Below are 25559 nucleotides of genomic sequence, written 5' to 3'. Positions count from 1 at the left end.
TCACACAGTTAGTGGGTAATGTGATGTCATGGTTAGTTTCGTTTCTTAGTACAACAGGTACTTTGTATGGACCATGTGAAGGTAAGGAAATGAGGCAACAGTCTACAATTATACCCCCTGGTAGAGAACCATTGGTGGGTTGTTCAATGAGTGCATAAGGCTCATGCTTGTTTTGGCTGGGTTGCATAAACCCTTCTAGTAACAGTTTTTTATTTGCAGGGAGAACTTCTTGGGTTCTCCCTCGAAGCTTCACCACACCAACTCGTCCATCTTTGCTTTGTTTTTTTCTGACTGCTAAGGCTTTTAGCACGTGTTGGTACCCATAAGAGAGTGCCTTGGAATCAGGTAAGTTATTGGCAGACAATTGCTCATACAAAGGATCGAGTGTGTTTGTGCCAATGAGTAGTGGTGTATCAGAGTTTGAGCTTATATCCGGAACCACTAACGCAAGGGTAGGTAACTCAAGTCCAGACTGATCGAGCTCTTTTGGAAATGTGACACTTATCTCTATGTATCCTAAATAAGGAACTGCTTGACCGTTTGCGCCCTCGACTTCTAACAGATTACTGATGGGTTTAATTGAGAGGTCAGGTAAGTGTTCTTGGTAAAAAGAATTGGCAATGGTGGTTACCTGGGACCCTGAATCCAGTAAACAATTACATTCAACACTGTTAACTGAGACTGTAGCTGTGCATCGCCCACCCACTAATCTTTTGGGAAGTTTTGGCACTGAATGAGCATGAACTGGCTTGCAAAAAAGTCTCTCTGTCCTTTCCTTAGAGGGACTTGGTTCTACTTTAGCACCTATCTGTCCCACGATAGGAGCTTCTACCGGTTTAAAGGAGACTGAGCAATTGGCTTTGACATCTCCCACTCGCGCTGCTTCTGTCTAAGAGCAAGTCTTTTAGTTGCAACTAGTGCTGGATTTGGCTCGTTGCTACAGCTAGAAGCTATGTGCCCATCTTCTCCGCACTTAAAACAGTATCCAGGCTTTGGTCTGGGCACCACTGCTGTTATCTGCTGAATCTGTTTGGGCTCATCTGGAATTTTAGTCCCCACACGGGGTTTTGACTCTTTTTGAGTTTTCTTTGCCTTTTTATCTGTGTTGTTAACCTTAAGCTGTGCAATTTGGCTCCTGAGCTCAGCGATTTGTTTGCGTAAGTCATCACAGTTATCATCTATTTCCAGTTCACAAGTGTTTTTACTCTGAGAGCATGTTGTTTGCACATTTGAATACACTCTAGTTCGTTGTGCCCCTAAGTGTTGTTTCATGCGTGCTGCTTTAGTAGCCTGTTTGTCTTCTTCAGTGCGCAGTTTGAGGAGAAGTGCTGTAAAATGAGGCGGGTTGTCTTTCTTTTGTTCGAGTTGCAGGTTTGAAATCAGCGAGCTGTCCCAACAGCCTCTGCAAAACTGCTTGAGCAGCTGCTGGTCGGCGTCACTGGAGGAAATTCCATTCCTCTGAATAACTAGGTTTAACAAGGTGTATAACCTCTGAAAGTAATCGGAAGGTTTTTCACCACTGTCCTGGTTTGTGTTTAAGAAGCGAGCAAAGAGCTCGTCGCCGTCTTCGACAGCTGCGTAAGCTGAATCGAGATGTTCAAGGTACGTTTCCGGGTCGGATTTTGGACTAAGAGCTTTAACGATGCTCGCTGCTGGGGCTGACAGACTCTCCACGATTCTTCGTACAATTTGGGACTTGGTGAGTGAAGGATCATTTATGCATAACACTACACTACTACGCCAAGTATCATAGTCAGTTTCAAAAGAAGGGTGTGGAACTCGCCCTGAGAACGGTTTTAGTCTGTATTGTGAAGTAGGCGGAGGGATAACCTCACTGCTTTTAACAATGTGTTCCACAATAACTCGCTGAACCTCAGGTGTGTTTAAAAGATTTGGTGGAATGCAAGGGTTTTGTTTTCCAGTCTCTGTAGGTGGACAATTGTCCTTTGAGTTGTTCATATAGTTAACTTCTGGTGTTAAAGGCAGGGAATATGTAACTTGGTCACTATGGAGCATTGGCTCTGGTTCAGTGACTGGTTCAGATGCATGGGTATCCCTTCCTAAAGATTCCCCAATTTTTGCCAGTTCCTCCATTAGAAGGTCTTTAAATGATTGATTGCTACGCGCAGCTATGTCCCTGAGCTCTGACAGATAGGCATCAGTGGCAGATGTGCTAGTTTCTAGACTGTACGCGCTGGCTAGGTCTTGAATATGGAAGAAAACATCTGGGTTCCTAGTACAAGGTTTGTCATAGGGTAAACATTGTTTCTTTAATTCCTTAACAGTGGCTTCATGTTGAAACTCCACAATAATCTGATCACAGTTTTGTAACTTAATGCGCCTGTTAACTGGTCCGAATCCTTCCATAAACCCAAAGACTTCGTTATCAAGGTCTGTATCAGTTAACCCACTGATTAAAACAGCATTTGAAACTTTGACCTTTTCTGTTTTCACAACTTCCATTTTAAAACACTCAAAAGTACCAATAATGCCAAAATGGCAAACCACTGTGACCTCCAGGCACTCTTATGATGTCAGTCAATGGTTAGCTAAGGTAACAACTCTACAATTCTCCTGGCTGGCTCGCCAAGTTTTATGTAACCGGATTACAGGATACAATAAGATAATTAAAAGAAAAAATAAACAAATGGGCCAATAATTAGGTTCGGGGAGAATTGGAGGTTGTTTAAGAATGACTGGAGTCACGGGTATAGCATGAAACGGTTTATATACTAAATTTTAATAATAATGGGAAATATAACACATAAAGATAACACACAAAAACAGATGAAAACAATCGACAATAGTAAAATGCTCGGTATGAGATTTGATCATATGAGTCACAAGTCAGCCGGCGTCAAGTCAAATCCCCACGCTTGGGGTGAAAGTCAGAGTCCGGTGGTGCGATTTTTTCCTACCGCACCGTTGAGATTGTTCACAGAAGAGAGCAGTCTGCTCTTCAGTTACTTGAGATGTCCTGGTTCGTTCAGTGGTTAAGGCTCGCCATCTCCCTCGTCAGGAAGAAATCCAGTTCTCGTTCCAAGTGAGTGATCATAGGAGTCGGGATCAAACCCAAGGAAAAAAAAAACCCAGCCAACGCGCTCCAACGGTTCCCTCCTACAGAGGATTGGTTCACTCTGTCGTCTCCACACAAATCGCGTTGGTTCCAAGTTCCTAGCTCTTATTAGAAGGAGTCAAGTCCGCCTCTCCCTCTATCTATGCGGCACCCAAATCAGGGTTCTTCACGGCCTCGACCGTTGTTTTTTTTTTTTCTCTCTCTCTCTCTCTAACCGCTCAGTCTTTGCTTTCTGTATCTGCGTGCTGCACAGCCGTTTGTCTCTCCTCTCGCTCAGCTGCGTCGCACGGTTTTATTTCGCGGAGGCGGGACTTATTTCTCTCAGCCAATGAAATTTCAGATTCCCACCTGGACCAATAGTATACAGCTTTCCTCTTCTGTTTCTGTTAGTGATGTTCAAGATTCTTGTTTTAACCGATGTTTAATATTAAACTCGTTATTTTAGTTATTCACCCTTCCAATAATTCATTATGAAATTATCTATTAGTTAATTAGATATCTATTAATTAGTATTGTTAATTTCCTTAATTTATATTTTATATTTTATCTAAATTGAGGATGGATCATATTAGTAAGCCAATTAGTTAATACCTCATTAAGGTTCTAGCTTCTGGGTTACATCAATCACTACAAAGGGCAGCCTTGGTGGAGTCCAACTCTCACTGGAAACAAGCTCAACTTATTGCCGGCAATGCAGACCAAGCTCTGACAGCCCGTATCCGAGGGCCTGGTACCCCATACTCTCAGCGTACACCCACAGCCCCCCCCCCCCCCCCCCCCCCCGAGGGACACGATCAAATGCCTTCTCCAAATCCACAAAACACAGGTAGATTGTTTGGCAGCATTAGCTCAACAGGTTGAGCGGGTTGTCCTGTAATTGGAAGGTTGCCGGTTCGATCCCGGCTCCGGACAGAGAATCCTGCTGTTGTGTCCTTGGGCAAGACACTTAACCCACCTTGCCTGCGGTCGGAGGGACTGGTGGCGCCTATGCTTGGCAGCCTCGCCTCTGTCAGTGCGCCCCCAGGCTACATCGTAGCTCATCACCATCAGTGTATGAATGTGTGTGTGAATGGATGAATAATCCACTGTGGATCATTACATGGACAAGCACCATCTTACATCGGTGATCTTCTTAGTCCCCACACCCCCAGCAGGTCTCTGAGGTCCAGTGATCAAAGCCTACTGGTTGTGTCTGCGCAGATCTCATCCACCCCTGGGGCCGTGCCACTGAGGAGCTTTTTAGCAACCTCATTGACCTCAGCACCAGAGATTGGAGAGCCCAACCCAAAGTCCCCAGACTCTTCTTCCTCACTGGAAGTTGTGCCAGTGGGATTGAGGAGGCCTTCAAAGTATTCTGCCCACCGATCCACAACTTCCCGAGTCAAGGTCAGCAGCACACTATAAACAGTGTTGGTACCACACTGCTTTCCCCTTCTTAGGTGCCAGATGGTGGACAAGAATCTCCTCAAAGCCATACGAAAGTCTTGTTCCATGGTCTCACTGAACTCCTCTATTGCCCGGGTCTTTGCCTCTGTGACCACCCGGGCTGCATTTCGCTTGGCCTCCCAATAACCATCAGCTGCCTCTGGAGTCCCATAGGGCAAAATAACCTATAGGGTTCTTTCTTCAGCTTAACAGCATCCCTAACCGTCGGTGTCCACCAGCGGGTTCAGGGATTGTCAGCATGACACTGGGCCTTGGAGGCCTGCGTCTGCGGCAGAGGAGGAGGCGACGGGCCCTTGGAGGCTCTGACAACCCTGCAACCGCAGCTCCGGTCGGCTTCAATGGAAGCACAGGACATTGCCCACTCGGACCCATTGTCCCTCGTCTGCCGTGGAACCTTTTGGAAGTTCTGTCGGAGGTGAGAATTGAAACCTTCTGACAGGAGACTCTATCAGACGTTCCCAGCAGACCCTCACAATACGTTTGGGCCAGCCAGGTTTGACCGGCATCTTCCCCCACCATCGAAGCCAACTCACCACCAGGTAGTGGTCAGTTGACAGCTCCGCGCCTCTCTTCACCTGAGTGTCCAAGACATGCGGCCGCAGAGCAGATGAGACTACAACAAAGTTGATCATTGAGCTGCAGCCTGAGGTATCCTGGTGCCAAGAGCACATATGGACACTTTTATGTCTGAACATGGACATTATGGACAATCCATGATGAGCACAGGAGTCCAGTTGGTGTGTATGTATCTGCTCTGTCTTCTCGATCCCCAGTGAGTCATGGTAGATGGCTGCTTATTCTGACCCAGGATCCTCTGGAGATTTATTCCTGTTAAAAGGGAGTTTTGATCCAATGAGGACTGCCTTAAAGGCTCTGACGCTAGTCAATGACTCAATGCAATTTGCTGGGTTTCTTATATAGGAAGCATTTTAATGATTGGATTTTAATGAACTGAACTGAATTGGAATGTGTTAGGGATTTTCTTAATCACCTAATTCCTGCAGCAAAGAGAAAAGAGAAATAAATAACCACACAAGTTACTGTTTGCAAATCAGGGTAGGTGCTCAAGCAAAGGGTTGAGGCTTACACTGCAAAGAACATCAGCCCTTCAAGTTTATTTATAACATGAGATAAGAAAGGAATAGAAGGTGTGTGTGTGTGTGTGTGTGTGTGTGTGTGTGTGTGTGTGTGTGTGTGTGTGTGTGTGTGTGTGTGTGTGTGTGTGTGTGTGTGTGTGTGTGTGTGTGTGTGCGTGTGTGTGTGTGTGTGTGTGTGTGTGTGTGTGTGTGTGTGTAAATGGTGTGTGTGTGTCGTGTGGATGATTACAGGAATGTGTGGGTGTGTCTGAATGAATGAGAATGCTTTCAGGCATAGAGAAATACATTCAGTTAATAGGATTAATGATCAAGAAACAATAAAACGTAAAATTTCTATAACAGAATGTTTACTGTGTGAAGTCCCTTGAGACGACACTTGTCGTGATTTGGCAATGTATATATATATATATATATATATATATATATATATATATATATATATATATATATATATATATATATATATCGCATATGTTGTACTGCAATTTAAATGAAAATTAATGATGTGTGTGTCAACCATGCCAGTCACGTACTTTGAGATTTATCAGCTTGTAAGCGTTCATAATTAGCAAGACTACAAATCAGAAATCGACATGTCGCATATGTGACGTCACCACATAATCTCCTCTCCCCAAAGCAGCTGCTACTTACCAGATGACCAGGGGTCTCATTTATCAAACATTGCATAGAATCCTTACTAAAACCATACTTAAGCTCAGCAAAAAAATGTACTTACGCCAAGTAGGTTTGTGATCTATCAAACATGGAGCACTCACAGCTGCACGCAATCTCTGCTTCATAAATCGGAAACTATGGTCTCAGCTGCTTTTTTGTCACATCCCGCCCTCACCATGCCCACTTACTGCCGTAAATGGTCATTGCAAAGTGCCTTGTGGATTTCATGCATATACATAAGCCGGCTTGTTGCAGCATTTCTATCATGACCGCAGATCAAGGAAGCGTAATTTCACAAGCAGAAACTCGGGTACTTGTGGGTGAGGTGGAGAAATGAAAGGAAGTGCTTTTGCAAAACAAATAAGAGAAAATCCACGGAGTGGCACAGCTTGCTGAAGCCGTCAATTCTGAGTTCTTCAGAGAGATCTGTGGCGGATATAACAAAAAAAAGATACGATCAGGATTCAATCCCCAGACTCCCAGGTGAAAGTCACGCGCGCTAACCAGTCAGTCAAACGGAGATCTCCCTTGTCCAAGTAGCCATGGTGCATGATCAATCGGGTCACAGTGACAGGACACACACACACCGTCACAGATACATGACATTCTGTCTCAATCTGTCCCCCTGCTGATATTCTGCATTCCATATTCTGCGCTTCAGGCTGTGTGTGTGTGTGTGTGCACTCGTGCGTGTGTGAGTGAGTGTGCGCGCATGTGTGTGCGTGCACGCGCGTATGTGTGTGTGTGTGTGTGGGGGGGGGGGGGGGTCTTGTTCTGTGTGAAAATGAAGCAGTACAAGTGATAATACTGCAGGATTTCATAATTTTATCCTTCTCAGCAGCAGCACTGCAGGTGCTCTCCGTGTCCAACATGTGCGTAAGCCAGGTCCTTAGTCAACTTAAAGTTGCGGACATTTTTCCGCTAAGTTTTCTTTAATAAATCCCAAAGCTTGCGTGGAAAGTTGCTTACGCAGTTTTCAGACCCCGTTTTGTACGTGAGCAAGCTTGATAAATGAGGCCCCAGATATATGGCGGTTATTTCCTCCAGTGGGAAGTTTGCTGAATTTACAGCCCTTTTACCTCAGTTTTCTTCGTTTCTGGTTCGATGACGTCATTTTTGTGAAGTGCATTTGTAGTCCTGGACTTATTTTCACACAAAACCTAAAATTGCGTTTCCCCAAGTTCGAAAATAAGCGCGTTCTTGGTATCAGATTATGTCTATAAAATTCACGGACATCATATGTGAAATCCATGGCACAAAACAAGCGGAATTAGAAAATAACATTTTAAGCCCCATTGACTTGCATTCATTTTTTTGTTCTTCCGGGGACCCATGATGCAAAAGTGACTTAGACTCCCTATTGGATCATCTGGATCCAGAGAAGGTTTCTTAAGTAGAGGTTTGATTACAGCAACCTTAAAATCCTGCAGTACATATCCATTTACTAAGGACCGATTGATTATATCTAGATACACAACTAAAGAAAGAAATAAAATAGGTTAAAATAACAATAATTCCACAATTATTAAACAAAAATATATGAAATCATTGGAGAGGAACTTAAAATTAAAAACCGTATCAAGTATTCAAATATTAATGAAGTGTAACTAGGAGGACTCATAATAGTATTGAGTGAGACTTTTTGTGCACTTTCATACATTTTATTTATTTATTTCTACACATTCATCTGAGAATCAATGTTAAAGCTCTAGCTTAAGTTAAAAAAGTATGAGTGAAGGATCTCTTTAAAGGAAGAAGGAATAACCTGCATGGCATCCATCTGAGCTTCTCTGTAGCAAAACCATCAACATATATACTGGACAATTTGTGTCCATAGGCTCGAATTATAAGATTTTGTGCCCAAATGGGAGGTTCCCAGCACCACCATTTTGACCATGTCACAGGTACCGTCACGCCCAGACAATCCAAAAATGGGAAAAGAGGTGGAGCTAAGGGTGAGGCTGGTACATTTGGAACAGGGTTTTAACAAATTAACCAGTATTGCTACTAGCTAACTTGGCTAAACCAAGAAGCTAAGAAGGGCTCCTTGGGCCGTGGTATACCACCCACACAGCAGACTGACTCCTGTGTGAGGCTGTAGTCATGCTTATTGCCTGTGGAGACCTAATATGGACTGAGATCGTAACCGGGCGCCATAGCCTTTTGCATCAACTCTTGCTCCACGGTTGGAGATAAGCAGGACGCTATACATGCTCACCCAAAGCTAATGGAGTTTTTCTGGCTGTTTTCGGCCAGAAAAACGCGGTAGAGCTACTCCAAAGTAAAGGCACCTTCAGCCTGCTTAGTAACAAAATCATTACTAAGTGAGGATATCAGGCTTTGTTGGTCAACTGCGGTGAAAAAGTCACGTGTCCGCCATTGTTGATGTTCCCTTCTCTGGGAGCCGGAGATCAGCGGGACATTAGCTACATACTAACCTGAAGCTAACAGTTTTTCCGGGTGTTTTCAGCTAGAAAAACGTGGTTGAGCGTCTCAAAAGTGAAGCAGCGTTAATAAAAAGAGCTGCAGTGTTTCTGTGGTTGCCCTCACAGATCCAGCATGACTACAGCCTTGCTTCGAAGCTGGTCCGGCTGCCCAGGGGAAAAGTGAAGAGGTAGCCGCCTGCTGTTCTCTGGCATGAGACAGGAGAAGCTAGGCACTCGCTCAATGTTCTTATGCGGTCCCACTAACATGTTTGACCAAGCAGTTAAATGACACAGCATTTCCCCATTCAACCAACAAAATAAAGTACAGAAATATCATTTTTACTTACTGATATAAAGAAGCAGAAACCACAGCTTGCCCTTTTGTCCAACTCATTCCATGATTAGCATCCAAACATGAACACAAACACACAGAGAAAACTAAAGTTCAGAGAGTCGAAACTAGGGCTGGGCGATATGGCAAAAATAGAATATCACGATTTTTCCAATATTTTATCACGATTTCGATTTTATCACGATTTTTTTATCCATGAATAGCATAACTTCAATTGCGTATTAAAGAAGAGAAACATTGAATAAATAAACATTTATTCATATTAGGGATAATCAGCACAGTGCTAGCACACTTATATTTTAAACTCACACCAGAGATGATAAAAGCCCTGAGAGAAACAATTACAAAAATCAGTTTTTCTAGTTTTTCAAGTAACTTAACATTAATTAAAATCGTAAACGTATTTAAAGTGCAAACATGTCAATTGCAAACGTATTGTGCAAACATTAACTTGTTCAAAATACTATGTAGCTCCCAGTTGCTCATGTAGTGGATAGTTAAGCTCAAATATGGCTCTGACGTGCGGCTGGACCAGAGATCGCTTGTGGTAGCAAATAACTGCGCATTCTGAATATTTTCTGCAACAAGTCTCTAAATAAAGTAAAATTTTCTAGTGCAGATTGGAGACAACCCATAGAAGCACTGATTTGATCTAATTTCAGAGAAAAATAGAACAGGTTAGATGCACCTAATAAATAAAATTACTAACAAACTCAGGAATCTTTCTTTGCTTCACTGTTCTGGTGCTGAGAATATCACTAATGTGGATCAAAGGAGATCCACAGATGAATGCACCTCTTATTATTTGGAGACTACATTTACTGCAGCTGGCAGAGGCAGAGATTGTTTCTATTGATACACGGAGTTTACAGAATCATTTTAAATTGTAATTGGGGAAGACTGCAGGAGGGAGCGGTAAAATACAGAGGTCCCTAACAAAAACAAGAAACTTTACGAGTCTGATGAAACCCGCTGGTTTTCCATCAGGCAGTCACGGGGCAGCTCCATCGACCCAGTGACCGAGCTCAGTCCGGTACCGACACCGGCTCGGCAGAGGGTGGACGAGCCGAGGCGGCGTCGTGCTCTGCTTAAGAATCGGTGTTATTTTCCTGCTTCAGAAGAAGCGTCCAACGTGTTTTTACGCTTTCTCCGAGACATGTCACGTCACTAAGTTGTTAGCGCTGTGCGCTAAGGAAACCCTGCGTTCCTCTTCGGAACGAAAACCTCGTTGTCGCTCAGCCGCGGTGAAGCCATGTTTGTTCACACACAGGTGAAGGTGAAAACAAGCGGGGCACTAATATATTACTATGACTCACTCTGATTGGTTAAGGGTCAAACAAAGGCGTGTCATTCGCCTGGGGTAAGTTCCCTTTTCATTCAGAGGCAGAAATTCAACAGCAGAGCTGTGAATCGTGATAAAACGGTCTCTCAAAAATGACAGACCGTCAGATGTGTAGATCGTAAAACGGTCTAAAATCGTCATATCGCCCAGCCCTAGTCGAAACGGCCAAATATCTATTAACGTGACGCCGTGGATATAATTAATTATTCAGATTTTTAAGCATTAAATCTCACTTGAACAGAAGAGTTACAAAAAAATCCACCACCCCCTCAGAGTTGTCATTAATGTAAACTATATCTAATAATTTTTTAACAGGCTGTAAACATACTTATTTCTGCTGTGAAATGGGCATTTTAAACATAGGAGTCAATGAGAATTTGCTCTCTTCTGCTGCCAGACCTTAGTGGATGAGGGTGGAACTGCAATTTTTGCCACTTCCTCTTTGGCTTCATATTTGCTGCAGAATTATGGGGGCTTGAGCCGAACTCCTAGCCTGGCAAGCCAGACTAAATAAATGTATTATTTAGTCTGGCCATGCTCCATTGACGGCTCTTGGTTGTGGGGCGGGTTCTACTGTTGTCTTTCAAATGATCTCTGCATTCCACTGGACAATGAATGTGACATACTCTTGTTTCACTCTGTTGCATCATCCCACCCACCAGGCATATAGAGTGCCCTGATTGGCCCACAAAGCGGATAAAGCTCTGTGATTTGTTCACTAAGCAGATAGAGCACTATGACTGGCCCACCATTATGGACCAATCACAGCTCTTTGTGTGTTTGAAACCCCTCTAGAGAGCTGTGATTGGCTAGCCAGAGTCCTGGTAGGAGCTGCTGAGGTTCCAATGGAGCATGCCTAGACCATTCTTTGCAAAGCAAGAATTTGGTCTAGTTCACTAGGCTACCGAACTCCAGCTCTTTGTCTACATCTCTATATCGACATGTATCACTCTGCTGCCACCTAGTGTTCAGAACACAACATGTTGTCTCTAGGTTTTTGTTCAATCAATCAATCAATCAATCAATGCTTTATTTATAAAGCGCCTTCCGCAACCCTGTCAGGAAGCCCAAGGCGCTGAACATGGTACAGAAAGTTAAATATAGTGAATAAATAAGAAAATAAAAGCAATTCAAAATACAGATTACAAATTACAAAAAAGGTGAAACATTCTAGTGCAGGACAAATGTGTAAAGCAAGGGATAGAGTGAACCATTGAAAACTATTAAATAAAATCAACATAAAAGAGGGCCAAATTCAAACACGTTCAGGAAACGCCAAGCAGAGGAGGTGGGTTTTTAGGCGACTCTTGAAGACCGGCAGAGATGGGGACAGCCTAACTGAGGGTGGCAACTGGTTCCAGAGTGACGGTGCTAGGACAGAGAAAGCTCGGTCCCCGCGAGTACGACACCTAGAACGAGGGACAGCGAGTAGGCCTTGGTCAGAGGAGTGCAGAGCGCGTGATGGGGAATGTCTGTCCAGGAGAGTGGCCAGATAGGGGGGAGCACCACCCTGGAAGAAATTAAAAACAAAGACGAGGAGTTTGAAGTGTGAACGATAGTGTAGCAGTACGAAATACCTGCTCCAAGTTTATTGGTTTAGAACAGTACGCCCTCCATACATAGGAGGGCGCTCCGGCTATAAAAGGGGAGCTCCTCCGGCAAGGAAGTAATTTCAGGAAACAGCTGGTTTTAAGTGTACCATTACGTGTTACCAGCCCGTGTCCTTTGGCTGCATTTTTGGGGTGATTGGCTCTGCTCCAACTGTGGTATGTACCTGGATGGCTATTCTGTTTAGCAGTAGAGTTACTGTGTCTCAGACTGTGTTGTGCACTCTGCAGCTTGGGCAATTAATCAGTGTTGGGTGTGACATCATCGCTTGCCTTTGATATACAAAACATTAGTAAACGGTACATACCTTCTGCAGGTAGATAACCTATGAGTCAAACAATCTTAACATCAGCTCTTTGTAAAACCAGGGAAAGATTGAATCCCCATTGCTGCTGGGCAGGGAGTTCCCTTCTACTCAGGGGTCATCAGTGGGAGGACCGGTAGGTGTGTGCTGCGCCGTCTCCACACTTGGTCAGTTGTTAGTTTGTTAATTTCTACCTCTTCCTTGTCCTTCTAGATTTCTCCGTGGTCCAGCGGGAGGCGCCGCTGTTTTGTTTTGTTTCCTTTTTCTACATTTTAAATCAGCTGTTTGAAGGAAGTTCCCTGGCTGTGGCCGGAGTCCAGGAGGAAGAACAGCTGATTCATATTGTACAAATTTTATACCGTTTTTAATCTCTTTTTTTTTTCTTTGTGCAGGCTGAGGCAGGAGGTGTGGGGTGTGGCCTCGGAGGTGGTGGTCCCGTGTGCGTGTGGTGGTGCTGGTTTTCTCACGTTGGTATGAATGTTCACTGCCAGGGGTGAATCTTTTATACGTTCTTTATTATTTTTGTTGTGTTGGGGCTTCTCTGCCCCGCGTTACCTGCCTCCATCACTAGCCTCAGTCCTGCTTGTTAACCTTTTTGTTTATTTAAATTTGTAGTTGAACTGTGTTTAGTTAACTCTCATTTTTTTGGGACTTCATGAATTAATTTCAGTGAGTTAAATTAATTTCTTTTTTTTTCTCAATACATTTCATTAGTTCAGTTTCTTTTGGGGCATTAATTTTAGTATTTTTTATGGTATTTTACATGGCCAGTTTTTAAAATGTCTTTTAAACTGTTTCTTCTATAAAATAAAATAAATTCATTGTAACTTCTGAAACCACGTCTACTGTCAAGTGAAATTAATCTACATGCTTTAATTCCTTGGGTGAAATTCCCAAGGTGGCGTTGTTAACGAAATTACACTCGAGCAGGTACAATTGCCATCCTTGGCGTCAACAGGTCATAGACCACTCCCGTATTGCCACAATAGCAAACCGGAAGCCAGTGCAGGGAGGCCAGAACCGGACTGATGTGGTCCCGTTTCCTGGTCCTAGTCAGGAACCTGGCTGCGCTGTTCTGCACAACCTGTAGGCGACGCAGTGATGACTGACACAAACCTGCATAGACCCTTTTACTACCTACGTCATCAAAAGTTGCGCGCGCAGTCTGGCAACGAGAGTGAAGGCTTCCTCATTCACACTCGATACTAAAACAGCGTTTTAAACCCTTTGTTTTGAAGTTCTGAGCACATACAAATGTCGGGTTGTTGCGTGTATGGATGCCAGAATCGCTTCTCTTCAAGCAGTGGACTGAAACTTTACAGAATTCTGAAGGGTCTTTCCATGCACATGCCTGAGATGTAACTGCAGCCTTTTTCTGTTTTTCCCATCCTAACACAAAGCTCAACTTTGAATAAAATTGCTGCTGCGTGGCTGCAGCATGACCCAAGTCTGGAACATCAAAATGACAGAATTAAACAAATTTATATGCTTTATTTCATGCTTCAAATTAACATTTCATTCTAATTCATCTGTATTTTCCCACTGCATATTAGTATAAACTGTATTTCTCTAAAATGAACACGATTGTACTCTGAGCACGCTAAAAAAAGTAACCTATGCTATACTCACCCTGCCATGCAGGTACAGTTGGCTGTGAAGATGTAGTTCTCTGGTTTGTTTACTATGACCCAAGCCTTGTACATAGCAGTCTTGTGTCCTTGTCTTTGGCTAGGAAGGACTTCTGCCTTCAAGACGCAAAACTCAGACTCTATGTCGTGATATTTTACTTTCTGTACGTGGCCACAGACAACATAGTTGTATGCATCTAACGATTTGTATGCCCGTAGCTTCTCACGTGTGTACTTACTGGGCCTCTCCACTAAAAACGTATATATATCGGGCCACTGGATATCTGGCCACGCACCTACATCTTCCACCCATTCCGTAATGCCACAGGGATCCGGGAGTCTGTTGCCATTCGTTAAAGTGAGTTTAATAATATAACATTCAAGATTTGCCGGTGATAACCCTGCAGCGTAGCTTGATAAAGCCTGAAACAACACCATTCTCTGTTGGCAAGCTGCGCACGCATTCTCGCTGACGTCATATTGTTTACAAACCATAAAAGGGTCTATAGAGAGTTGCAGTAATCAAGCCTAGAAATTACAAATGCATGCAGTACCCGCTCCAGGTGGGCTCATGACAGCATAGGCTTGATTTTAGCAAGGCGTCTCAGGTGAAAGAAACTGGACCGGATCACAGAGTTGATGTGAGCATCAAATTTAAGTCCAGCATCAATTTTCACCCCCAAGCTGGTGACAACTGGTTTTGAGTAGGGATAAAGAGGGCCAAGATCAACATGACGATCCACATTCCTGCTGTTGGGGTGAAAAACAATGAGCTCTGTCTTTCCCTCATTCAGATGCAGAACGTTGGCCATTAGCCAAGACTTCACCTCGTTAATGCAGGACACAAAGTACTGGATAGTGACATTTCTCCTGACACAATGGAGAGTAAATCTGGCAATCGTCAGCATAGAGATGGAATGATAGGCCATGTTTACGAAAGATTGACCCCAGAGGAAGCAGATAAATGGCAAACAAAAGAGGACCAAGGATCGATCCCTGCGGGACCCCCCAGCGGAGCTCCTCCCAAGAAGAAAAAACATCACCCAGTTTAACGCAGAATGTCCTGTTGTGGAGATACTATCTAAATCAATCCAGAGCAGACCCTTTCATCCCAACCCATCGTTCCAAGCGATCCAGTAGAACCGTGTGGTCAGCTGTGTCGAAGGCTGCCGTCAGGTCTAACAACAGAAGCACCACAGATGTACCCTGATCTAGTGATAGATAGATGTCATTTAGGACCCTCAGTAGAGCCGACTCTGTGCTATGTCCAGACCTGAACCCTGATTGGAAAACCTCAAACAGATCAGAGTCAGCTAAATGTGGGACCAGCTGCTGATAAACGACCTTCTCAAGCAGTTTTGATGTAATAGGCAGGGTAGAGATAGGCCTGTTATTATCTATCACAGAGACATCAGCACAAGGTTTCTTCAGGGTTGGCCGAATAACTGCTGCTTTCAAAGCAGCTGGGACCACACCTGTGCTGAGGCTCCCATTGATAATCTGACCAAGTGATGGGCCAAGACAGGTGTGGCAGGGTGGAGAAACGAGGGCCCGGGCGGGATTCGATCCCCAGACTCCCGGGTGAGAGTCATACGCTCTAACCAGTCAGCCAAAGGGACATCCCCTTGGCCAAGTAGCCAGGGCGCATGATCTATCGGGACACTGTGACAGGACACTCACACTGCCACATCTTCCCCCCTCTTTCCACAAGCACGTCCTCGTGCTCCCGCGCAGGGTGCCACAAACTTCACATCCATGGGCCTACTTGACAGTACTACATGGATCCTGCCGACAACGCCAAATATGGCAGGGTGGAGAAACGAGGACCCGGGCAGGATTCGATCCCCAGACTCCCGGGTGAGAGTCATACGCTCTAACCAGTCAGCCAAAGGGACATCCCCTTGGCCAAGTAGCCAGGGCGCATGATCTATCGGGACACTGTGACAGGACACTCACACTGCCACACAAGGAAAGGCAGCCTTCCAGAGGCGAGGCAGCAGAACGTCAAGTGGAGTGCCAGATGGCTTCTGCCTTAAAACAAGCTTACGCCGGGGACACACTAGCCGCGGAAGCGCCGCGAAAATGGCACCGCCTTCATCCGGCGCCCTTGTTAAGCTATTCTATGGACCACATGGGCCGCCTCGCGCTGTGAATCGCCTCGCGCCGGCGCGCGCCGGCACTCCAGCCCGCGCAGTGCAGCGATCATTTTGGCTCCGTCTCTATTTTTTTCGCAAGCCGCGGGTGAATCGCGTCAATTCTGGCAGGAAGTCAAACCTAGACATAAGAGGCAGGCCGGTAAAGTTAACAAAATAAAGCATTTCAAAATAAAATTCCGCAATAGTCAAATGTGTTCGTAATCAGACACTGCAGAAAAACCACACGAACACACATACACACACATCGAACTTGTGTGCGTGTGTGACCACGTGAAGGGGTGTGTGGTTTTGGGTGTCTTTTCACCGGAGCAAACAGGACAGAGAGGCAGAAAGTCTGAGGCAAGCAGTTAAGATGGATGACTTTAAATTAATTATGGAAGTTGAGAAACACAAGGAACTGTACGACCCCCGAAAAACATGGTTATTTACGTACCCATTTCGGAAGAAACTGCTAGGATACAGCTGCAGAATTGGAGCGGGTTCCAAGAGATTCAACTGGCAGAAACAACTCATACCATAGGTTCACACACACACACACACACACACACACACACACACACACACACACACACACACACACACACACACACACACACACACACACACACACACACTCAAACGTAGAGGAAAAGAGCTGAGAAAAGGCAGAGAGGAAATGGAGGACACCAAGTGTTTAAAAGAAAAACTACAGCTGAGCCGAGGCGCGCCTCGACTGGGGCGCGTCTGATCTGAACTGAGGAGCGGCGAGCAGCGGCCGAATTTCGTGAGCGATTTGCTTCTCGGCGCTTCGCCGCGCTTCCGCGGCCGGTGTGTCCCCGGCGTTATTCAGCGCTTGTTGTCATGATTTTTCTGTCTTATATTTTAGCATTTATATTTTATCTGTACAACGTCTCTATACTTCTTGTGAATTGGACTAAGAGTCCAGAATAAAGGCTACTATACTTGTTAGGCACAAACACAAAATGTTAGTAACACTTTACAATAAGGGTTCCTTTATTAACGTTACTTAGTGCATCATGAAGCATTACTAAACAAAGTATCCATTTATTATTGGTACCAATATTGTTAATCATTAAGTGTCCTTAACAGCTTAATAGCTTACTGCCAAGGTGTATATACATGTACCTTTGTTATTATTTTTCTTCAAATCATTCTAAATGTTGGTGCTGCTGTAACAAGTGAATTTCCCCACTGTGGGATCAATAAATTCTATTCTATTCTATTCTATTCATGTTAGGACAAAAGGCCAGGGAAAGGGTTGGGGGTGTCTATTTATATCGTATCTGCTTAGTGCATTACATACGGTTTAGCAGTTGTTAATACTTGATTTATTACTTTGTTAATGCTTAATAATGCACTAAGTAACATTAATAAAGGGACAATTATTGTAAAGCGTTACTAGGATTTTAACAAGCATCTCCCGGCTGTGACGTCATATATCAACATTATTTTTTATATCTGGGTAAAATATTTGACCATAAAAATTGTTTAATTTTTCACGGATAGCTGTATTTACATTTTGTTGAATGTGTGTTTGTCTTGATGAAGGATTTTTTTACCCACCCCCACCCCTCAGCGGGTTTACTTGAGCCCGCCTCCCCGCTCCGTCCCCAGTAGCCTCCGCCTCCCCTGTAGTCTGTCGTCCACACCGCTGTTGTTGCAGCCATTTTACCGTGGAGCTTCGACGTGCAGGCAACTGGAGGATGCCGAGACAGCGCTGTTAAAAGGTACTGTTTCACCCTGGCCAACTCCCTAAAGGACTGTTTCGTTTATGTCGGCAACGTTTTCAGCTCGGTAAACGTGTCGGACGGTGATGAGCCCCAGCCGAGCTGCGGCCCGGCTGGCAGTAGGATCTCAAGCAGCCTCAGAGCAGCTCGGACACAGGGACGAAAGCTGGGCACAGTTAGGCCACCATTGCTTGTTGCCGGTGTTCTGGGAATTTCTCCTACCCGGCAGCCCTCGAGTCCGTGGGAAAATAGCACCGTCGCAGTTTTCTCTGCAGCAGCTACGCGAATGCGCTAAATTTGGTGGAATTGCGTAGGAAAGCGGCGTTCTTTAAATCGACCACGTTCGTAAGGTGCTCGTGAGCTGCGAAGCGTCATTAGCTAATAAGCCACCTAAGAGAAGCTTACTTAAATATGAAAGTATTAGTTATTTTCATCTAGAGAACACCTTATTTATACCAGGTTATTGTGTGTTATTATTTGGTGTGGGTTATTTTTCACTGCCATATAGGGAGCCAAATAAGTCTCCTCCCTTTCCGGTCGGCTCATCATGGGTCCCCGGAAGAATGAAAAAATGAATGCAAGCCAACTGGGCTAAAAACACTGGGTGTTTATCATCGACATATATATACTGGACAATTCATTTCCATAGGCTCCAATAACACGTTTTTGAGGCCAAATGGGAGGTGGCCTCCACCGCCATTTTGACCGTGTCACAGGTTCCGTCAAGCCCAGACAATTCCACAAAAGGGAAGAGAGGTGGAGCTGAGGGTGGGGCTGTAAGGCTGGGATCAACTGACGACACCCGGTTGAACTAGCTACAAGCTAACCTGAAGCTAACCCAAAGCTAATGCGGAGGTGGGAGCTAAGCTAACGGAGGTAGCAACCTAGCTACAACCGGAGTTAACTGTGCACAACACCAAAGCTTCTGAGTCAGAGATACGCCGAGCTGACCGCTGGATAAAACCGGGTGGAACACAGAGGTCTCCGAGACCTCCACAAGCCGGCAGCCGCACAGCAGACAAGCGCCGCTGCGATCTGAGATGCGCAGAGCTGCCGCTGGGTAAAACCGGGTGGAAAGGTTTCCATCCCAGAACTCCACAAGCCAGCAGCCCGCGCAGCAGACAGAAGCCGCGATCAGACAGAGATGTGCCGAGCTGCGGGGAGGGGAGAACGGGTGGAAAACATTGGTTTCCATCCAGAGCTTCACAAGCCGACAGCCCGCGCAGCAGACAGAAGCCGCGATCAGACAGAGATGCGCTGAGCTGCGGGGAGGCGAGAACGGGTGGAAAACAGAGGTCTCCCGAGAGCTCCACAAGCCGATAGTCGGAACCCAGCTCCACCAACATGTTATATTTCAACCCATTTTCTAAAGTGCAGCATTATGTTAAATGCACTGGGTTTTACCCTATTACATTTAAATTTCATGGTTAAAACAGTACAAGTTAAAATCTAAGCTCAGCTCGACAGTGACCTAAAATACATAAATATAATTTTACTTACCGAAAAAAATGAAGTGGAGACTCCTTGGACACTCTATTAGTGCAATTAATGCCACAGCAAGTCATTTTGTCCAACAATTGCACAAAAAATATCCAACAAAGAATACACAAACACAGACTCAAAATCCCGGAACAGATTCCAAGCCGGACCGAGGCTCTACTGAGGCCTTTCCACGTAGCTAGCTCTGTGGTCACGTGGGTCTGAGGCGGCGGTCACGTGGGTCGGATGCTCATTAATTGTACAGAATTTTAGGCTTTTAATACACTTAAACAGAAGAGTGAGAAAAAAATTCACCCCCCTCAGAGTTGTCATGAGTGTAAACTAGATAATTTAAACCAAAAACATGTTTTGGTACCAGGTTGTAAACATGTTTATTTCTGCTGTGAAATTCGTAATTTTAACATGGGAGTCAATGAGGATTTGCTCGCTTCCACCAGCCCCCAGTGGATGAGGGTGGAACTGCAATTTTTGGTATTTCTGGGTTGGCCTCAATTTTTGAGCCGCATTGTGGGGGCTTGGTGTTTCTCAGTGTCAAAAAGCCTGGCCCTGCGAGGCCAGACTCCTTACTTACGAGGCCACTGTCCTTCCTTGGTCAAAGAAAACGGTTAAATGGAACTTGCATCACGTGACTGCAGCTTCCACGGCGGTCACGTAACGTCACATGACACGGGAGACAACGTTATATTGTATAGGTATTAGTTTCTATGTAACAAGCCTTTTACTTTTTAAATTGTGTATATATCTGAGTTACTACCAGCTAGCCACCAAAGCTGCAACTACTAAGGAACTAACAAACCTTAGATAACTTCTTTGGATCTTAAAAAAAAACATTTTAAATTAGTTGACTTACTTTTAAACTTGAAATTTGTCCCCAAAGTAGCTGCTGGCTTATAATCCGCCGTTCTTTTGAAAATACCACGGTGTATTCTGGGTAATTTTTGTCCAAGGCTAGGCTACAAGACACCTCCCGTGTATCCTCGCTCAGCCAGCTAAACGGCTAACAAACGAAGAACACGCCTCGGTAGAACATGAACATTGGAACACGTCTTGGCGGCTCCAGATGACGTATCTCCTAGGCAACCAGGGCGGGGCCAAGACATCAAGGCAAGGTTCCTTGGTATTTCGAAACACTCACTATTTTCTAATCCGCTTTTCCTTAGACCCTGGATCGCACATACCGTATTTTCCGGACTAAGTCGCACTTTTTTAATGTAGACACGACAAGATTGCGTTTCATGTCCTCAAACAAGTAAAAACCTAACGCTATGAGCACCTGATGTACTATGTGTAAGTTTTATGTGAATTACCCTTTAAGTGAAGAAATGGATGCAGCCCTCTCTGTGTGAGATGCAAAAAGGATGATGCGTAAAGCAGAAAATGAAAGAACCCTGGCTGGTATCAGTGAATCCTCACTTGAAATACACTCTGTCAGGATAGGGGCAAAATTGGGTATAGTCCTGTAAGGTAAATCAACGTAGAAAATCATAACATTCACTTTTCAATCAACCTGTCAAAGACACTATAAAAAACAGAAATGTAAATCAATACTAAAATGTAAATCAGTGGAGTTAGTAATCACTTTCATGGTAATGTACCCATAAGGAATTATGATTAGTAAAGATCAAAAACAAAATTTTGGATAACAGTACTATGTGGCCTAACCCACTCACTGTTACCTGGCCGTTTACCTGACTCCAGGAGCCCACAGCATGTTCGTCTCAACACACTCTAAGTCTGCACGTGATGTATAACATGAAAGACAACCATGCACACTCACAACCATGCACACTCACAAACAAACAAATTTGTGTAACCTGAGAACGAAATCCGTGGAACCAACGGGACGTATTTTTCACCCCCCTTTTGAAGTCGGTAAATTGTTGTTGTTGGCATCGGCCAAATCTGTGGAACCCTTGTGCAATTTGATATGGTCCCTGTGGACCCATTTGTAGACGGGCGCCTTGTTTTTTCAGGTAATCTTGATCTGATACACGACCGGAGAGAGCTTATCTGTTATCAGGTATGGACCCGACCATTTGGGCAAAAGTTTCTTAGCCAGCTTCCCCGAGGTCGCCTTATTGTTACCCGTTTTGGGAGCGAAAATGTAGTACCAGGCCTCATCACCTACATCGAGTTCGGAATGTGAGGCCTTCTTATCGTAATAAGATTTCCTGCCTTCAGCCGACTTCTCCAGAGATGCCTGTGCAAATGAGAATGCTGCAAGCAGGTGGGCTTTCAGGTCCTGCAAGTATTGGTCGCTCGTACAAGCCGGGGCTGTGTCGGGCTGAACCGGTTGATACAGCAGGTGAAGCGGTAGGGTCATTTGTCTACCCATCATCATTTCAAACGGGGAGACACCTGTAGACTCATGGGGGGTAGCCCGTATGGCCATGAGGACCAACGGAAACTTCACATCCCAGTCTCGGTGGTTAGCTGACACGTACTTCTTCAACATGCCGATAACTGTGCGGTTCACCCTTTCGACTTGTCCAGAAGACTGGGGGCGGTGGCTAATGTGGAACTTAGCCTTGACACCCAACAGTTCCCACAGATGTTTCATCACTTCAGAGGTGAAATGAGTACCCCTGTCCGAGTCGACCCGCGTGGGCAGACCGAAGCGGGCAAAAACGTGATTCATCAAGAGGATCGCTGTCGTCTTTGCCGTGTCATCAGGTGCCGGCAGACATTCAACCCATTTGGTGAATGCACAGGTGACAGTCAACATGTATTTATTTCCCCTGGTGGATTTGGTCAGAGGCCCCACCCAATCCAATTGCAAGTCCGACCATGGAGTGGTCGGCCCTCTTTCCTGTAGGGAAGCTCTGTGCGTAGGGTTGGACGGCTGAAACTGACAACAAACCAAGCAACGCTCGACGTGGTCCGAGATGTCGCGACGCATCCCCGGCCAATAAGCAACCTGGCTCAGGGCACCGAACGTGGCCTTGACACCTTTGTGTCCGGCGGAGGGAGAGTCATGAGCCTGCGTGATCATGCCCCCCCTTAGTGGCTTTGGCTTGACGAGGACAGGCGGCAAAGGAGGCTTGGCGGTGTGCATCAGCAACCCCTCGACCATCCTCAGCGTGGTCCGAACGCGAAAGAGAGACCGAAGCTCAGGAACGGAGTCAAGCTCGATGGAAGTCGGTAGCTGGCTTTTAGGATCAGAAATGTACCTGATCATCCTGCTGATAGCAGTGTCCTGGGATTGAAGACTGACAAGATCGTTACCTGAAAAGGCAGGCCGAACGGACACCGCACCTTTGGACGGTTCCGAGGTGGACGCGTTAGCTGGTCCTGCGACTTATATACCAAATTATGTATACCGCACTGCTGCGGGCTGGCTCCGGTCCAGGTTTCAGCTCCTGTACCTCGCCATCACCTGCTGGAGCCTGTGGCAAGCAGCTGCGGGTCGGGCAGCTCCGACCCAGGAATGAGCTCCCCTGTCCCGCTGGGAGGGTTTCAAACACCACCATCGCCTGCTGCAGCCTGTGGCGGGGTGCTGCAGGCTGGCTCCGGCCCAGGATTGAGCTCTTCCCGCCCGCTGGGAGGGTGTGAAACACTGCCATCCTCTGCTGGAGACCGTGGTACGCTGCTGCCCCCTGGTTGTTTATTTTGTTAGTTACCGGTACTTGTCTTGCAATGTGAAATGCTTGGTCTCAGATGTTGTAAGAAAAATAATAACCCCCCCCCCCCCCCCCCCCCCCCCAAATGCGACTTATAATCCAGTGTGACATGTTTTTTTCTTCTTCATTATGCATTTTATGGCTGGTGCGACTTATACTCCGGAAAATACGGTATGTTGTACCGCAATTTAAATGAAAACTAATGATGGGTGTTTCGACCACACCAGTCACGTACTTTGAGATTTATTAGCTTTTAAATGTTTGTAAATAGCAAGACTACAAATCAGAAATCGGCACGTGGCATATGTGACATCACCACATAATCTCCTCTCTCCTGACATAACTGCTACTTACCAAATGGCCAGATTTATGGTGGTTCTTTCCTCCTGTGGGAAGTTTGCTGAACTAACAGCCCTTTTTCCTCAGTTTTCTCCTTGTCTGGTTTGATGACGTCATTTTTGTGACGCGCATTTGTAGTCCTGGACTTATTTTCACACAAAACCTAAAATTGCGTTTCCCCCATTCGAAAATAACCGTGTTCTTGTTATCAAAATGTGTCTTTAAAAATTCATGGACATCATACGTGAAATCCATGGCACAAAACAAGCGGGATTACAAAAAGCCTTTTTAGCCCCATTGACTTGCATTCATTTTTTCGTTCTTCCGAGGACCCATGGTCCAGAAGTAGATGGGCGTGACTTAGGCTACCTATTTACTCAGCCATCATGCTCATTAAATATTGTAGCCTAGACAAAATTATTTAGCTCTGAATGTTGGTCTAGCAACGCTTCATTGGTCTTTGTCAGACATGTGACCTGCCTGTCAACCACAGCCAGGGTCTGTCCTTAACAACGTATTTATCCGGGTACGTGTGGACAGAATTTTTTTTAAAAACGAGGTGGTGTGGATGCAAGTTTTTGGAGGGGCGGATATCCGCTTTTAAAAAAAAACAGCTACGTGTGGACTAGGCCTTAGTTGACTGAAGCAGTACATGGACTAGGATGTAGGAGTGCACTTGGTTTCTCTGTAAATAGACATATCAAGGCTGTGTCTCAATTCAGGGTCTGCATCCTTCGAAGGACCCAGCCTACTCGGCCGACGTGGGCTAGGTCCTCCATCGGCCGGGTAGACCGGATGTTAACGGCTGTGAATTTGGACAGGCCTAGCCTTCATGAATTCCTGCCCCTCCCTCGGCGAACGTTCCGTCGCCTAGCAACCGTGGAACCGCTGAGCAGAAGGGAGAAGGAACTTTAAACGATGGAGCTCGAAGTTTTATTTAGCTTTTTAATCATTTCCTTGACCGTTGGAGAGCTAATTCAGAGAAAATACTTTCGACAAGCTGAGCCTGAGCAAAGATGTGATAATAGTTTAATACTTTCTAAGGGTCTTAATTTGACCAAAACCGATTTATCACCTTTTAAGACTTTTCAAGACCCAGCGGATACCCTCTAGTAAACAATTCTCATTTGTAAACAAAATTAAAATTCAAGAGTTTAATGCAGAACTGATTTTATTTAGATATTTCATTTATATGTACATGTTTAATCTTTATTAACCATTTTTTTCTAGCAAAGTAAAAAGCTGTCAAAGTTCTCCCTTCTCTCTGTGCCCTCTGCTGCTCTGCCTCCCTCTGCAGCCTCATATCCTCCCTGATCAGCTCCAGAAGCTGGTCATCGCTGTCACCTTCCCCTGGATGCCCATTTTCTCCAGAATAGTCTTAACAAACATGTAAGAAAAGAAACAGGAAGAGAAAAGAGGACAACGGGTTATTCCTTTCATGTTTTCGCAGAAAAAAATAAACTGAAACCAGTTTTTAAAATATGAGTTGTTATTGTACCTCCATGCCACAGCCGCCGAATACTTTGCTCCGGTGATCATGTGGTCCATCTCAGCCCTAAGCTTAATAAATTCCCTGGTTTTCTCTTTTGTCCCTAAAATACAAACTTCTATTAAAATCAGGGGGAAAACGTAGCGGGAGAAGTACGACACCGAGCGGCCGAACATACGAGCCGAGATCGCAATACAAGCACTTTTACTGTAACATTTCAAACTAAAATAACGTTCATGTGTCACAAAAAGCCCTTAACCTAAGAGTTTTCAAGTTTATACTGACATTTATATGCGCAATCCTCTCCAACAGCTCCCGCTTCGCTGTCCGCCATTGTTTTTAAGTTTTTCTGCCGGCCGGCCTGCAAGGCATCTTGGGAAATGCTACCTATTGAAGGATACACCGGACCCATCCTTCATTCAGGCGAAAAGAAGGCCGCATTCATCGACCGCATTTGAAGGAGTCTTCGAATTGGGACAGGCCGAGTCGCGGCGCTGTGACGTAACCGGCCGACGAATCCGGCTGACGTAGGATGCAGACCCTGAATTGAGACACAGCCCAAATCTTTATAATCTATTATTTCTAAACATGTCTACAACCTGTACTGTACATAAATAATAATTCTTCTTAAAACTATACTGAGTCCCTAATTAATTACTTATACATTCTACCTAAATGAACAATGTAATATCAAGTACAAATGAACTTGAACCAGAAATAAACACTTAGTCATAATTATATGACCAGGACATTTCTTCCCAGTCCATGCTATTT

At 45.0% G+C, this 25559-nt stretch overlaps 1 protein-coding gene across 5 annotated transcripts in view; it reads left to right on the top strand.

Moving 5' to 3' along the window:
* Nucleotides 1–12041: 12041 nt before the first annotated feature.
* Nucleotides 12042–25559, top strand: part of ccdc71 (coiled-coil domain containing 71) — a 32346-nt gene continuing 18828 nt past the window's right edge. Inside the window, exons 1-3 of one of the 5 annotated variants that reach the window (XM_054733524.2) lie at nucleotides 12042–12180; nucleotides 12391–12462; nucleotides 12719–12819. In XM_054733524.2, coding sequence (XP_054589499.1) covers nucleotides 12800–12819 — 20 coding nt within the window. In that variant the 5' untranslated portion in view covers nucleotides 12042–12180; nucleotides 12391–12462; nucleotides 12719–12799. Of the gene's footprint in view, nucleotides 12181–12390; nucleotides 12467–12539; nucleotides 12820–17699; nucleotides 17838–25559 lie in introns of those variants that run through there. The other 4 variants (XM_054733545.2, XM_054733500.2, XM_054733529.2 and 1 more) reach the window with 4 other exon arrangements.

The sequence above is a fragment of the Nothobranchius furzeri genome, chromosome 3 (assembly GCF_043380555.1).
Source record: "Nothobranchius furzeri strain GRZ-AD chromosome 3, NfurGRZ-RIMD1, whole genome shotgun sequence".
Taxonomy (NCBI): domain Eukaryota; kingdom Metazoa; phylum Chordata; class Actinopteri; order Cyprinodontiformes; family Nothobranchiidae; genus Nothobranchius; species Nothobranchius furzeri.
This window is presented reverse-complemented; position numbering and strand designations above follow the sequence as displayed.